The sequence below is a fragment of the Otolemur garnettii genome, unplaced genomic scaffold (assembly GCF_000181295.1).
Source record: "Otolemur garnettii isolate 467f Iridium unplaced genomic scaffold, OtoGar3 scaffold00149, whole genome shotgun sequence".
NCBI lineage: Eukaryota > Metazoa > Chordata > Mammalia > Primates > Galagidae > Otolemur > Otolemur garnettii.
This window is the reverse complement of record NW_003852544.1, coordinates 2,404,404-2,419,736: the sequence shown is the minus strand read 5'-3', so window position 1 is coordinate 2,419,736 and position 15,333 is coordinate 2,404,404. Positions and strand designations below refer to the sequence as shown.

The window sequence follows — 15,333 nt, the reverse complement described above, 5'->3', positions numbered from 1 at the left end:
TAGGAGACTGAGGCAAGAGAATCGCCTAAGCCCAAGAGCTGGAGGTTCCTGTGAGCTGTGATGCCATGCATTCTACCGAGGGCAACAAAATGAGATTCTCTCTCTAAAAAAAAAAAATGTGAAGTCAGAAACACACTCGATTTCAAGAATTGTGTAACTGCAGAAGACCCTTCTCAAAACTGTCTGGTGTCCCCTCTGTCCCCATCATGGGTCCCTAGCCCTCAGAACACACCACAGTTTTCATATGTGTCTTCTCTGGGCATCATGTACTGAGCCGTTTCTGCCCCAGCAGGGCTGCACCAACATAGCAGCCATATGCCCTGAGAGTTATCAGTTCACACTGTCAAAGGGCCTATACTGCAAAAGCAACCGCTTTGGAGAAATCAAAGATTGTTATGCTTTCAGTTAATTTATATCACACCTCATTCAAGACAGACCAGGGACATGTCCAACCCACACTTTGACAGATAGCAGAGCCCTGGCTCCAGAATGTTCACTACTGGTTCACTAGACAAATTAGCCATGCTATTAGCATGATTATTAGCAGTAATAAAAATGATGGGCAACATTTGCTGAGAATTTACTATGTGCCAGGTGCACTGCCAAGAGCTTTACATCTAAAGCACCATCCTTGGGTTAGGTGCGTTGTAGCAGCTTTCTTTTCACACTGTGTGTGTGTGTGTGTGTGTGTGTGTGCGCACACCTGTGTATACACATAAATTATATATCCACACAAAGTATGCCAGAATGCAGGTGGACAGCTGTCAATGAACTGTTTAATTCTAAGAGTCTATTTATGTCTTTGTAAAAAGCAAAGTTGTAAGCTGAACACACATATATGTCCCAGCCTAGGAGTGGGGGGAGAACTGGTCATTTTGTTGACACAGTAATGCAATGCTAAACACTCACAGCTACAATCAAAACTCTCCTGAAAGAAACGGTGTTTTGAAAAAAGCCACGGAGGTTTCAGGGATGAGCCTGCAGCATCTGTATCTTCTGCAGGAGGCTGTTCTCAGGAAATGCTAGAAGTAGCAAGGACAGTGACCTTGACCATCCCTACAGAACTCCTAGCAGTGGGTGAAATGAAGCAGAGTTAAGAGAACAAAAGTGTACAATGCCAAACTAACAGGATGGGAGAGGTGGAGTGTGTGTCTGAGATCCAGGGCTTAGAGAAAACTTTTGGGAGATGAAAAATTAATCACACCACAAAAAGACACTTGATGAGAAATCAAGCTGACCAGAGTGTGCTGAAGTACTATTAAGTGAGAGACAGACGTACCAGTGTACAAGACAGCCCTCACCGCGGAGTCGGCACTCGTGAATGAATTTAATACTTTCCTTGAAATGTCTTGTCCTAGGGGAAGAAAAAAAAGAGAGAAGTGACATCTCTCTACTCAACATATGATGAAAAGAAAAATCCACTTGAGGTTTCTTGAAAGGTCTCAGAGCTCCACACCTTCAAAGCCTGGTCACATTGTCTCAGCCTTAGAATACGTCATTCACAAAGTTGAGGTCTCAGGAAGGTTGTCAGTTGTCTGGAATTTTTGGGATTTCTCTGTAAGGAATCCCTAAAATACACAGTGACCACTGAGTGGAGCTGGGAGAGGCTCTGCTCAATCTGAGCACCTCGGTGCTCAGCACCACACAGGGACCCTCACTCCAGCGGTGGAGGTGACTCAGTAGTATGACCCAGGGGAGGAAGGAGGAAGCCCATGTTGTGTGAGCTTCCCAAGGCTTAAAAGCTAGTTTACTTCTGACGATCTGGAATCCCTAAAAGCACTCTCCCAGACTGGTCTCCCTGGATTTTGGCATAGTTGTGCCTGCACGTCAAGAGAGAAATGGGAATTCTGGCTCCAATCCTTCTCTGCCACTTCCTGGTCATGTGGCCTCCGGAAAATCACTTATTTTCTGGTACCTCTCAGGATGAACAATAATGTATGCCAGTGTGCTTTGCAAACTCCTAATTTCCTAAAGATGATGAATGCTATAGTCCTTTCTTCTTTTTACCCTTAGCTTTTTGGGGTTTGGACTACCCCTTCCTCTGGCTACCTGGTCAGCCCATAACTGTTCAGGGAGAGCCCACTTGTATGGCCTTGTATTGAGGCCACAACATACAAGACTGGGCAGGACTCCAGTGCACCTTGGCAAGTTCCCAACCAGTGTGTGTGCCTGGCGCCACGTAGACTGTGCTCTGGATGGGCTAAGTACAGGCACTTCAGGAGACAGCACGTGCTTCTCTGATGTCTTCTACCTCTGATGGCTTGTGAAGCAGAGAAACACCCAGTGTTGCCCATGGACTAAATTAATTTCCCTTTAAACACTGACTGAGTATTGACTTAGCAGGAACTCTGATCAGTGCAAGATGTTCAGAGATGAGTAGGACGCAGTTCCCAACTGCAGAATGCCAGGGTACGTGGATGGGAAACTCAGGCATGGCATAATGAGCTCACTCAAGTATTGAGTCCACAAGAAACTCAACAGCCAAACGTAGGTAATCAGTGAAGTCAGGACAGGCAGGCAGGAGAAACTGAGAATGTGCATGCATGCACACACAAACATGCACACTTGTGTTCTGCCATGAACCACAAGACCAACCCAAGGGCTCTAGACCAGATCCACCCCTGAAGTCCCCACCCAGCACTGCAAGATCTGCTTCTGTTAACTTTTCCAGGGACAAATGCCCCCAGATGTAAATTTATAAGATGTTGCAGAGAACTGCAACTCTTCTCCCCAATACTGCCTTGGTATATAGCAGCAAAAAAAAGTATTCTCCCTGTAATCCTGACATCTGAGGTATCAGTGCTGAAAGAGACCTCAGAGGAAAAGCCAGGGCAGCTGGGCAGATCAGCTGTGTGCAGAGTGATGGGGCATTGAGAGCACATTCTGGGCAGAGGCTTGGGCCTGGCAAGGAGCTGGGAAGGCTGGGTCAGCTGACTGACCGGTGAGGTTCAGTTGACTATCCGGCTGGAGGGCAGGCTCAGTGCCAGTGCCCCTCCCCTCCCCTGTAACTGGTGGCAATGTCCTGGTCTTAAGTATTGCAAAACATAGTCAGTTGCCCCAATATTTTTGGGGGCAGCATAGTGCTCAAACCCTTGGCAAAGCCTGTTTTCTTCCAGCTCTGGCCATGGAGAAGTAAAAGAAAGGCTGTGGGCAGGGAATGCCAGAAAAGCTTCTCCTTCCAGAAGAGAGGGAAGTGGAGAGCTGGTCATGAGGCCCTGCTCAGAGCTGCACTGTGGCTGCCAATCGTCTCTCTCCCTTAGAATATCAAGTGCTGTGTTTTGTGTTCTCTACTATCAATGAGCCCTACCTGTTATCAGCAACTGATTCAACAACTTTTAACCCCTGAGGCAACTCATCTGTCCCAGAAGCAGCTCCAGGTGGCCAGTCTGTGACCTGCCTCGTGGCTGATGCAGGGCGCCTGCCTCCTTGCAGATCATGGTGCACAGCGTACGGGCCAGGCCTGTAAGCAGCTGGGCCACAGCCCCTGGAAACATGACAGGCCACCTGGAACCTAGGCTCCCTTTCCACTGCAGGCTGCTGCTCAGGCTGGGACAGCTGACAGACTGGCTGCAGGGGTGCAGCCGGACATCACCCTCCTTGGCCCACCAAGCCATCCATACCATGGCCCCCAAAGGTGGCTGAGAGCCTGTCCCCTGCCTGCAGCTCATGCTCTTACCTGCTCTTTGTGGGTCTGTTTTTGGTTGAGGAGAGCTGCTGTAGCAGCCAGAAAAGCAAAAGCAAATCTAGAAATGAATGATAACCACCCAAGTTGATGAATAACCACAGAGTGCCTCAGCACACACTGCAAAGACCACATAGTGACTACAGGTTTGCAGTGCCCCTCAAGCCAGGACAAGACTCAGAGTCTTGGAGACACAGTTGTTCTATGGAGCTCACCAAACTCCTGCAAAGAGTACAAATGAATTCCTTCACTGAAACCTTGGAGTGGGATCCACTCCTTATGTCTGGTATTTTCACCTGCAGGGCCCAAACCACATGCATGACAGAACCAGACTTCTTACATACTATGGGGTTGAATCTGGGTTGGAGAAACAGCCACATCTTGAAAAAGGAGGGAAGGGGGAGCTGGAAGGAGCTAAGGAAGTTGTGGGGCAGGTCCCCCTTTAGCTCTGCCTATAACAAGAGTCAAGTTCAGGCAGCCTCTGGGGCACAGCTCCTGTCCTCCACTGTGCTGTGGTGTGGAGACCCCAGGCAGACACTGTGACAGCCACTAGAGGCTGCAGCCCAGGAATGTGAATGATGACAGAGCGGGGGAGGGGTATGGGGGGTGTGAGGAGTTGGGGGTGGAGGTGAGGTGGGGTGGGGGAGTGTGCTGCTCCGAGCCTTGCTGTGAAGCTTAACACATACACAATCAGGCAGGCAGCCAAGCCAGGCAGACATTCCTAGAAGTGTCTTTTCCAGGAAAAGCCAGCATCAACTCAGTTTACTATGGGACGTAATGGGGGGTTATTTCCAGGGAAGCTGATGACATAAGCTTGAGCTCTGGTTGTTAAACTCCCTCTTCCACAGTGGGAAAAACCCACAACCCTGGTCCTTCTGTTGCACAACTCCAATATGAGGCAGAAACACAATTCTGAAGCACCATCCTGCCACAAGCTGTTTCAATGAACACAAGTTCCCTATTCCGGCTCTTTGTTTTAGGCAGCTGACTGTACTTCCATACAAAGACACGCTAAGTGCATCCAGAGGGAAGCACAGAGGACACTTGTGTTACAAACTCACCACATAGTGCCTCAGGGTGACCATGCCCAGTCCAGCCAGGCACCTGGCAGGAAACCTGGGTCACATCCATAGAGAGACGTCCTCTGAGTGGATTTTGCAAAGACCAGTGCGGACACTGTCCCCTTTCTCCTTATCAACTAGGGCCCTCCTTGGCCTGTCCCTCTCTGCATTAGAGGCCAAGAGCTAGTGACATTCAGAGAGTACAAGAAAGGACGGGAGAAGGGCCTTGTAAATCATACCACATGATGCTTGCTTTAGAGGTCTAAATAACCACTTCTCACTCCAAGAGTATAAGACTTGGAAGCATGATCCTCATGGTGGGATCTGAGGCAGTAATGCCCCATTCTAGCAAGCAGAGTCCTTCTGAACAGGACTCCCCTTACTGGAATGGGAGCCCAGCAGTCTGGTTGAGCAGACAGGGCAGATGCTCTTATTCCAAACCCAATGGGACCAGACCAGGCTTTTACAGACAGCAAAGGCCACATGAAGGCAGGAAGCTCTTCCTTCCCCTCCGTTGGCGTGAACATGTATGTGCATGTGTGTGGGTAAAATAACCTAGGAAAGGCAAACACCTTTGCTTAGAAAAAAATGTTCCATTTTGCTTTTATAAAAAGCAGACAGGTAGAGTATTTTATTGGGCCTGGGTTCTAGAGAGTGACCCAAGATTAGACAGCTGCTTCTTCCTGGTGCAGAACTGGTCCCGGCCCACCAGACCCTGTCCCAGCACACCTTCCAGCTGGAACTCTGATGGTGAAGCCCCCACCCAGCCCAGAAGCACATGGAGGAATCTTCCTTTCACCACACAGACAGGGGTGGGGCTGATCTCCCGGTACACAGCCTCATGCTTGTACCAGTGATTCCTAACTCTGATGTTTGATGCACTGTCAATGTTAAAAATAAACTTGGAGGGATATGTACATCATATTTTTCATTTTGCCAGATAAGTCATTTAAAAAACAAAAGACAAAGACAAAAAAAAAAAACCCTCTATCATTCACTACATCACTTCACAAAGAAAATAAAAAAATACACTACACTAAAAAAAATTAGAAGGATACAGATTAAGACTAAAAGACAGTTTTATAGGTTGAGAAAGTGAAGTCTTATGAAAAACAGCATATTCATTTTTCAGATAACTCTCATTTTCTCCTTGAAAAGCAGGCCCACAGTTGACAAAGGAGCCATCTAGCTCTGATCCTGCAAAACCAGTCTTTTATAATGGAAGTAAAGAAAAATGTACATGAGAGAAAAAGAGAGCTGGAAGTACAGAAGATATCAGCTAAACTAAAGAAAACACAGGCAAAAAGCCAGGGAGGTAGAATAAAGCAGGATGTCTTACTGGCGCTTTAAATATGAGCTCTCTGTATTGCTAATGCGTCTTCTTCCCACAAAAACCTCAAGAAATTTAGAGACCTGGTAGATTCTCAAACCATTGAATGTCACGGAGCATTACTTGATGATGCAACACGACTAACTCCACAGCCTGGCAGAGGCCAAGCGCCCTTGGACTTCACAGAAGAAGAAAGACAATTACTTGCTTCATGATGTCTAACTAAAAATGCCAATTTAACATATAATAAAGCAAGAAGGAGTAAGTACAAGTAAATACATACTTCTAACCATCACTCTCAAAACACATTAATACTCTTTAATTGAGTGGACAGAAAACAGTCTTTCAGAAATGTTTAGTACCCACATAAAACACTTTCGCTTTTATCATCTCACCTAATCCTTCAGAAATCCTGTGAGACAGCACTTTGCAGATGAGAGAAGAGAGATTAAAATGACTTGCCTAACAAAGCCCACAAAGAAAGCAAAAGCAAATAAACATTTCTAAACCCCTTAATTCACTAACCCATCCTCAGCTGGCCACTTGAGGAACATGCAGTGTGTGTATTTGATACGAACTCTATGATGTCTCTAATTAAGACAAAATCATGCAAAACATACCACACTGGGGCTGCGGGGTTATTACAACTCTGAGAACTTGAACTTTTACATTTCCTGACCCAGCAAGGCTAGGTGGTTGGGGGAACTGAGCTGAAATTCTAATGTGTTAAAGTTATCTCAAACCAGGTTTCTGCATTTTAAGTTCCTGGAAGATCAGAGGGGGAGATTTGAGAGGATTAAGGCCAAGACAAAATTGACCTTTCTGAGCAGTTTGTAGCGACTGAATGTCAACTGACAATAGTCTATCTCAAAGGTCACAAACTTCTTACTAAGCATAATTAGCCAGAATTCTTGTTGGTGCAGGGATTTGCAGGGAAACACTTGAGATATAATGTGTTAAATGATCTTCAAAATTGAAACTCATTTTTAAAAACTGTACCTAAAACAATAGCAATACAGTTTTCCAGAATTTATTTTGTCATTGAATACAGAAACTCTTAAGGTACCAGGGATTAAAAATGGCTAAAGAGCTACTATTTCTAATTGTTTGGGTGACCAAGAGCACATTTTTCAAGTGACGGGTGTGATTTCTCTTGTTTCTGTTAACAAGAGCATTAAGAATATCTGTCTCCCCTCTGGCAGATGATACAGAAAGCAAAAGTTCTTTGTCGGTACCAGACCTTTGGTGAGTAACAAATACAGGCTACTCAAAGAGAGGTGGGTGTTTTGCCTGCCAACGTAAGGTGAATCATTTGATTATACCACGAAAGCACGCTCACCACTAAAAAGCATGCTATGCTTCCCCCATGAAACACTTGCAACAGGTAAAAAGAAACTCCAGCTGTTTCGCAGCTTGTCTCTTACTAAACTGAGTGCACTCAGAGTTCCAAAGTCAACTCTATGTGTAAGTTAAGTACAAGAAATATTTATAGTGTCATGGACTTACTTAGGCATAAGCCTGGTCGCTGCTAATAGATTTAAAAATAAAAGTCTCTCCAAATTATGATACAAGTGCCTAAGAGCATAATAGCAGAGGGCCCAACTTTTCCACCTTTTGATGAACTTTGGTCTTAACCTCCTTTTCCAACTTCAACAGAAGTCATACTGTTGTAGGACTTCACTGGAAACAGTGCGTGAGCGTGTTCTCCACACATCAGCCCAAAGGGTGGTGCTGCTGCAAACCACCCCAGCCCGTCTGTCCTGGGACCCCAGCCCATGCTGTCAGTCAGTAGAAGGAGAGGTTAAAAAGGCAAATAACAAACTTAATAAGACCTCTTAACATATCTGGTTTAGGAGATAACTAATGACAAATTTTGAGCTAGTCCTCCAGCCTCAAACTCATGCTGGTTTTCACAGAAATTCTGGATTGACCCATGAGATGATGGAACTCAGAAAAAAACCTGTTGTGTAATATTATTCAGCCAAAGATAGAGATTTTTGTATCCTTTGTAATAACCTGGATGGATTTGGAGAATACTCTCCTAAGTATCACTGAAATGGAAAAATGATCATCACGTGTGCTCAATACTAATTTGAAACTATTCAATGAACAACTCATGACCACATGAAAGAAAGATTCAATTAAATTCAAGAAGGGGAGCAGGGGTAGAGGGTTCCCACCTGACAGGACTAATACACAGGTATATGGCACACTTCTTTGTAACCGGATCCTATGTACCTTCATATTAAGTATCTAATGTACACACCGCTATTATGAAATTAATTTATACCTTTTATATGAAAGCTATAACCTAATAACAGCCTAAGAATAAGGGGAGGAGGAGGGAGAGGGGAGGGGGGAATGGGTGGAGAGAGGGAGATTGGAGGGATCACTTCTGTGGTTTACCTTACAAGGGTACAAGTGAACCTTTCTAAGAGTAGAATATGAATGTTTTGGCACAATAACTAGGTAAATGACATGAAGGCTATGTTAACCAGCTTGATGAAATGTTTCAAATTGTATGTGAAAACACCACACTGTACCCCAGAAGTGCATTAATGTACATAGTTACCATTCAATAAAAAAAAAGAAACTGTTGTATGCCTGCTTCCCTTAGCCTTCCAAATATGCATATCTCCCAAATCTCTCAAATAACTAAAGTAGGTTCCTGAATGCCAAAACTTGTTACTTCAAATACTTTTTCTGTAACTCTCAAGATACATTAATACATTTTGAATAGAGTAAAAATGGATCTGTTTTTGAAAGTGCCTTAGAGTTCATAGAGAACACTTTCACGTACAGGATCTTGCCTCCCAAAATGCTAAAGGCAGACATTTTTCAGATAAGAGAACTTAGGCACAGATGGTTTAAAATGATTTGCCCAAGGTAGATAAAACTTGTTTTAAATTAGAGCCTTTCTAACATCTAGGTCTACTACTTACTTGTCTATAGCGCAGAACCACTTAATACTTACGTAATTATTAATATCAAAGACAGCACATGGCTCCTGGCAAAGCTGAGGAGTCCTGGGGACAGCTCCAGGACAGGTGGCCGTCTACCCTGACATCGAGCCCAGAATGGGTTACAATCTGATTCTTCTTTAGGAATCAAATCACTAATTAGATATTGACAGGTTTAATAGCACATTAGAATCCTGGCTTGAGATAAGAGCAAAGCAACCATTCTAAAAATAGCCACCAAAACATGGGCAGAAGATTGCTGCGGTCTTCAGAGAAAGGCAGTGGCTCACTTCCTTCCGTACACACCATGCCCTTCCAACCACTTCTGTTTCTTGACACGACTAGTAACCAAGGAAGTTCTCTAATGCTGCTTCTCCTTCCAGGCCTAGGGTACTACTTTATTTTCCTAGTAAAATCTCCCCTCCACCACCCTCAATCTTTAAGTTTCACCTTTGGAAACACAGCCCCTAGGGAGCACAGCGGCTTCAACCACCCCACGTCCTGTGCTCTTTCTTGACCTGCCACCTCAGCAGCATCCACATCAATCCATTTGACACACCTGTGATTTCTTTGCTCTGCAGCAGTGAAAACTCAAGGTTGGCTGATGGTCCAGTGTTTGATGATTTTCAGGGAGGCTGGACACTTAATGCAGAACATTAGGGAATGTGGTCTGTATTCCTGATAGGTGGTAGGTAGGATTCCTATGCACCAGTGCTTGAGGGCACAAAGCATGAGTCTGCACAAGCCTGCAGATTCCCCAATTCACAAATACCACCACAGCTTACAACTCTCTGATGAAATCCAGTAACATGGAATGCGAGGAGGGCTGTTGTGTCTTCTCGCTCCAATGCACAGCATGTGGCCAGCCTGGGAGTCAGAGAACAGGCCCAGAGGGATGCCTGGCATGGATAAGTACTTTAACTTCTGCTCCAGCCTTTGCCAGGTCAAATCCGTGCTTCGGGAAAACTATACTCTATTCCACATCATGCTATTTCTGGGTCCTCTCTGGACAGCCAAATGTGAATGTTAAAACCATGACTATCCTGGGTCTCCAGAGTTCTATCCCCATCCTGCCAAAGCCCACTCTCTTCGAACTGCTGCTATCTGGAAAGGGAAGCAATTATGAATCTCTATCAGTGTACACAGAACAAAAATGACACAAAAGATTTATTCAGAAGAAACAAAGGAGTGGACTTTCCTTAACCAGGAAGGTCTATTCCCTCAACTTCCTGGGAAGTATGCTGTCCCTTACACAGCCACTAGCCTCATGTGGCTAGTAGGTGCTTGAAATGCAGCTGCTATGAACTGAGATGTGCTGTGAATGTAAAAAAGCAAATCAGATTTCTGAAACTTAGTAGGGGAAAAAAAGGATGTAAAATACCTCAATTTTTTTTATATTGAGTACATATGGAATTGATAATAGTTTAGATATATTGGGTCAAGTAAAATATATTATTAGAATTAATGTCGCCTGTTTCTTTTTGCTTTTGAAAATGCAACATCTAGAAAATTTTAAATTACTTGCATTTGTGGCTCATATTCTATTTCCATAAGACAGTTCTGCTTTAGACAAAACCCAACAGCTTCCTTAAGGATTTGCGTCTAGAGAAATAACAATAATGCCAAAGGTTTGGTTTAAGGTATCCTCTTTAAAAATCAGGCCCTCCTTGTGTATATCCCTTTAGTCCTGCTGCATAATATTGACACAAGGTGACCCCAGTGGCATTGGGCCCAGGCTGGCCAGGGCTGACCTCTGCAGGCTCACATCTTCCTCCCTGGGATAACATCAAGGGTTGGTGGGCTCCGACTACTTGGCTTTACTTGACTTTACCATTCTGTACTCATTTTTACTATCTCCAAATTATACAGAAAAAAAAAAAAAAAAACAACTTACAGGTTTTGAGATGGTGAATCTGCTGCCGGAATGCACAAGTATTTAACTCCCTGTAGAATGATAAAACAAATAAATAAATTAAAAAGATGACACTCAGTGGAGGAAAGTACTTAAAGGAACTATTTACTCGGGTCAAAAAATAAAAAATAAAAAGGAGAAGTTTTTTCACTTGCCTTTTGTTGCCAAGGAACGGGGGAAACTCTTTAATTAAGGTTCCTGGTTATTTTCCGTGACCATGCATACAAATACTCACAATTTAGATTGTAAATAGCTTGTAGGTTTGGGCAAAATTCAAAGGATTGTATCAAAAAAATTGAAATGGCTGAGTACTTTTCAGTAAGTGCCAACAAGTTTTACAATTATCATCTCAGATGCTTGTTTAGGTACCTCAAACTTATTATATATTTAATGTAGGATCCTCAATGTTCAAATAGGAAGCACTGTAGTAAAAACCATAACATAATGACTGAAAACCATAATGTCATGTTATAGCTTTCTCTGCCAATTTTAGTATCATGATAGTTACAGTTTCACTGATGTACTTGATTGGTGCTTATGCCCTGGAAACAATTTGCTTTATTTTACTTGGTTTTCAGAACATTAAAATTTTGTGTACAAAAGTGGTATTTCTAAAGTACAGCTCAATTTGGAAAAAATGATTTAACAGTTCTCAATAAGTGCTAAAGACAATTTATGTAAATCTATGCTACAGACATTATGCTAAATTTGAATTTTATCAAAAACCTGGTTGGTTCTCTTTCAGAGGGATTGAAAGAATAGTTCAAAAGGTCTTGAATGGTAAGAAAAAATATAAAATATAAAAATCTGATATTCTCTTTGCAAGAGAATATGGCTTCATGAAGAATTAGACAGACCATTTTCTCTTTTTCTTTTTTGAGACAGAGTCTGACTCTGTTGCCCTAGGCTAGAGCACCCTGGCATTATAGCTCACAGGAACGTCAAACTCCTGAGCTCCAGCAATCCTCTTGCCTTAGACTCCTAAGTAGCTGGCACTACCACCAGGCCTGGCTAGTTTTTTTCTATTTTTAGTAGAGACGAGGGTCTCACTTTTGCTTAGGCTGGTATCAAACTCCTGAGCTCAAGTGATCCAGCTACCTCAGCCTCTCAGAGTGCTAGGATTACAGGCATGAGCCACCCTGCCCGGCCTAGACAGACCATTTTCAAACCTTCTTCTCTTAATTGTCTGATCTCACAGAATCTTGCCACCAAGTTATGGATAACTGGGGGACGGAGACACATCAGAAACTAGAAAAATAACCAACCTACAGGAATAAAAGAACAGATAGGTAGAACAGTGATGTGGACACAAACAAGTCCCTCAGAAGACAACATTACAAAACATGTCTTCTAGGATTATTTTTTAAAAGTTTTGACTTTTTATTAAAACTTTTATTAACTCCCAGCATTAAAAATTTCTGTGCTATATTTGCTCACAGTTTTGTAATGAGCATCTAAATCTGTGACTGCCCCAAACTGTCCACACCTTCTCTACATTTTGATAGTTCTGCACTCTGTGAATCTCACTTTTCCAAGACAAGAGCCATATACAATCCATTTCCGAATCTCCCTTGCAATTAGGGTGCAGACTCACAATCTGTTGTGGGAAGAGACAGGTGGGCGAGTGCGTGAACTCTGTGCTGAGGTGGGAGGCACAGAGCACGTGTGCTCTGCTGGGGCAGGTGCAGGTGGGCAGTTCTAACACAGTCTGTTGGACCAGTTGTGTTATGTGGTCTGGGGAGCTTTCCTGGAACCTCAGCCTAAAGCCTGCTTCTCCGCCTCTTCTGAGGAAACCATCAGCATTCAACTAACTCTTAATAAATTCCTTGCTCCTGAAACTGGTTCAGAGTGGGAGCTGCTGTCTGCACAAAGACCCGAGTTCTCCCTTCCCTGCCTCCCCCAGTTATGAAGGGTCAGGAAAAAAAACACCGTTCCCCCTGCATAGTTTGTGTGTATTTTGTTTCTAGCTGTGACTCAATCATTACATCTGCTCAGAAAGGCTCCTTTGGGTCCTGAAGGAGGTGAATTTTACCACTGCTGATATCCACATGGGTACACTTCACTCGAGATCAAATGGACCTTGACCCGAGGATTAGATTTAAAGACTATCTGGTGGAAGAGAAAAGTCAAGAGCAGATTCTCCATTCAAATGTCACTTCATCATCCCCAGCTGCCCCCTTCTGTTTCCGTCCTCATTTCTCCTGGACTCTGGAGGCTATGGCTCTGCTGTGAATATTGAGCAGCTGTCTGAAATCCTAGAACACCTCCAAACACAGAGAGGCATCCCAGCTGTGAGTTAAAGGTCAAGAAGCCTGAAAGAGAGATGCTACTATTAGAAAAAAAAAGTAATCTCACTCCTTCCCTCTCTGGGGACCCGGTGGGTGACTTTGTTGTTATAGATACATGTACTGATCATTCCCTATGGCTGCCACTGAAATGACTCATTTGCTTCTTTTCATTTACTTTTAATTGAGAGCTGGCAGTGGATCAGACCAGAAGTTTGTGAAATTCTTTCCTCCCACACACTTCCTCCACCCTCCTTTTAGACCAGCAACTCCAGAGGGAGTTCCCACCTTCCCTTCTCAGGCCACCTTCAGTCTCAGCTTAACTTAAATCAAGCAAGGACACTGAAGTGGATCCCCTCTGAGAAAGGATGAAATGCCTGCTTGCTACGAATGTTGACTGACAGCCACCTTATTCTAGAGGAACCTAAAATCACACCAGTCCCTACATTCAGAGGAAAGAAAAAAAGATGAACAGGAAAAGAATGGACAGAGGGTTGGTTAAACATCTCTGTGCTTACTGAGAGCGTTCACCGTAAATACCAACAGCAGTGTGACTGGAAAGCACTGTGCTTCCTTTAGGCAGTCCCCAGCCCCAGATGAGGTCACATTCCCCTTTGTGGTGCCCAATGCTCAAAAGGAAAAGAGGCCAGCCTCATGAGGAAGGGACACCTTGTCAGATGGGCTGGAGAATCTGCCATGGGAAGATGGGGAAGGATATCTATCCCTCCCTCTGTGAGCTGCAGAGGATGAACCCGCAACTCCTGGCCACGCTGGCTCCACCCTCACATAGGGATGGGTGAATGGGCGTGGCAGCTCCAGCGTCCATCTCTAAAACTTGTGAAGGGAAACAGGGTGGCTCCCTTGGGGACCTCCCCTGCAGCTAAGGCAGGGCAGAGAAAACACAAAAGGTGAGATGAGGTCCCGCTCTCTCAAAGACAGATAACAGCAATAATAAAAACAAACTCCCCTGGAATGACGTGTGGCACATAGTAGGCACTGACTAAACGGCTGCTGAATGATGAGACAGAATGAGGAGAACAATTAACACAAAGATCACTCTATGAGAATAGGGCAAGGGAAGACAAATATTGCAAAGCCACCCACCCCTTATCCTGGGGACCAGGAAAACAAGAGCAGGTCTTCAGGCCACACCATGCCTCCCTCCTGTTTCCTAGAACCAAAGGCAGCTAAGAATCAGTCACCACCAGTGATCTACAATAAGAAGTATGCAAATTCAGTCAAGAAAGGAGTTAAAACTGTCAAAAAGGCTCAGCTGCTGGCTGCCCAAGAACACCTATTCATCCTGGCTTAGTCATTAACAAAGCATGAAAGTGTCCCTTGTGGAGGGAGGCCACAGACTACAGAACCCGCGCTACCTGAAAAAGGCTCAGAAGTCTGCACATGTGTACAATTCATGACAGTTAATTACTAATTTAGAAAGCAGCATGAGTCTCCCAGTGCCACAAGAAAGCTGGGCCACCTTAAAATTATCCTAGTATTAACAAATCGAGTTCTGCACAAGTGTTTTAATGTGATGTGGAACAGATGTTTCGTTTAATAGGATCTAAATAAAGCACCACTCTCTGGTGTTGAATTTCTCAGAGACAGAGATAAGGGATAGGATATATCTGGCTAAATTACAAAAAGAATAGCAAACTTAGAGGTTAAAAAAAATACTTATGAAAATTCCAGAATAATCTGGAAAATTTGCAAGTAATGAAAGTAGCAGCAAGGTCTTCATTAGTCTTAGTACCTGCTTATTGCATGAACTCCTTCATACCATGGATTTACGCAGATGCAGAAGGAATTCCTTATCACCCCTACTTCTGCTACTTAGATAGCATACACAATTCACAACAAAATTTTAATGATTTACTCTGCTAATGCTAAGAAACACTTATGCATAATATAATGAAAAATGCACCTAGGAAGATTAGGGAAATGTTGATTATTTACTTCTAATACTTGAAAAAAATAAAAAGTGTTATCTTTCTCCTTTGAAATAAAATTTTTACTAAATAAATAAAAATTCAGCATTTTCTATGATTTTCCAGGAAAAAAAATGGTGGAAAAGTCAATTAACATTAAAGTTTTATGGGGCTA

The 15,333-nt window shown here is 43.6% G+C and overlaps 1 protein-coding gene across 2 annotated transcripts in view; it reads right to left on the bottom strand.

The window, feature by feature from the left end:
* Positions 1-15,333, bottom strand: part of DUSP22 (dual specificity phosphatase 22) — a 56,778-nt gene that overhangs the window by 4,355 nt on the left and 37,090 nt on the right. For both annotated transcript variants that reach the window (XM_023518874.1, XM_012811094.2), the window contains exons 4-5: positions 10,928-10,977; positions 1,280-1,354 (exon numbers count right to left, since the gene is read on the bottom strand). In XM_023518874.1, coding sequence (XP_023374642.1) covers positions 1,280-1,354; positions 10,928-10,977 — 125 coding nt within the window. The remainder of the gene's footprint in view (positions 1-1,279; positions 1,355-10,927; positions 10,978-15,333) is intronic.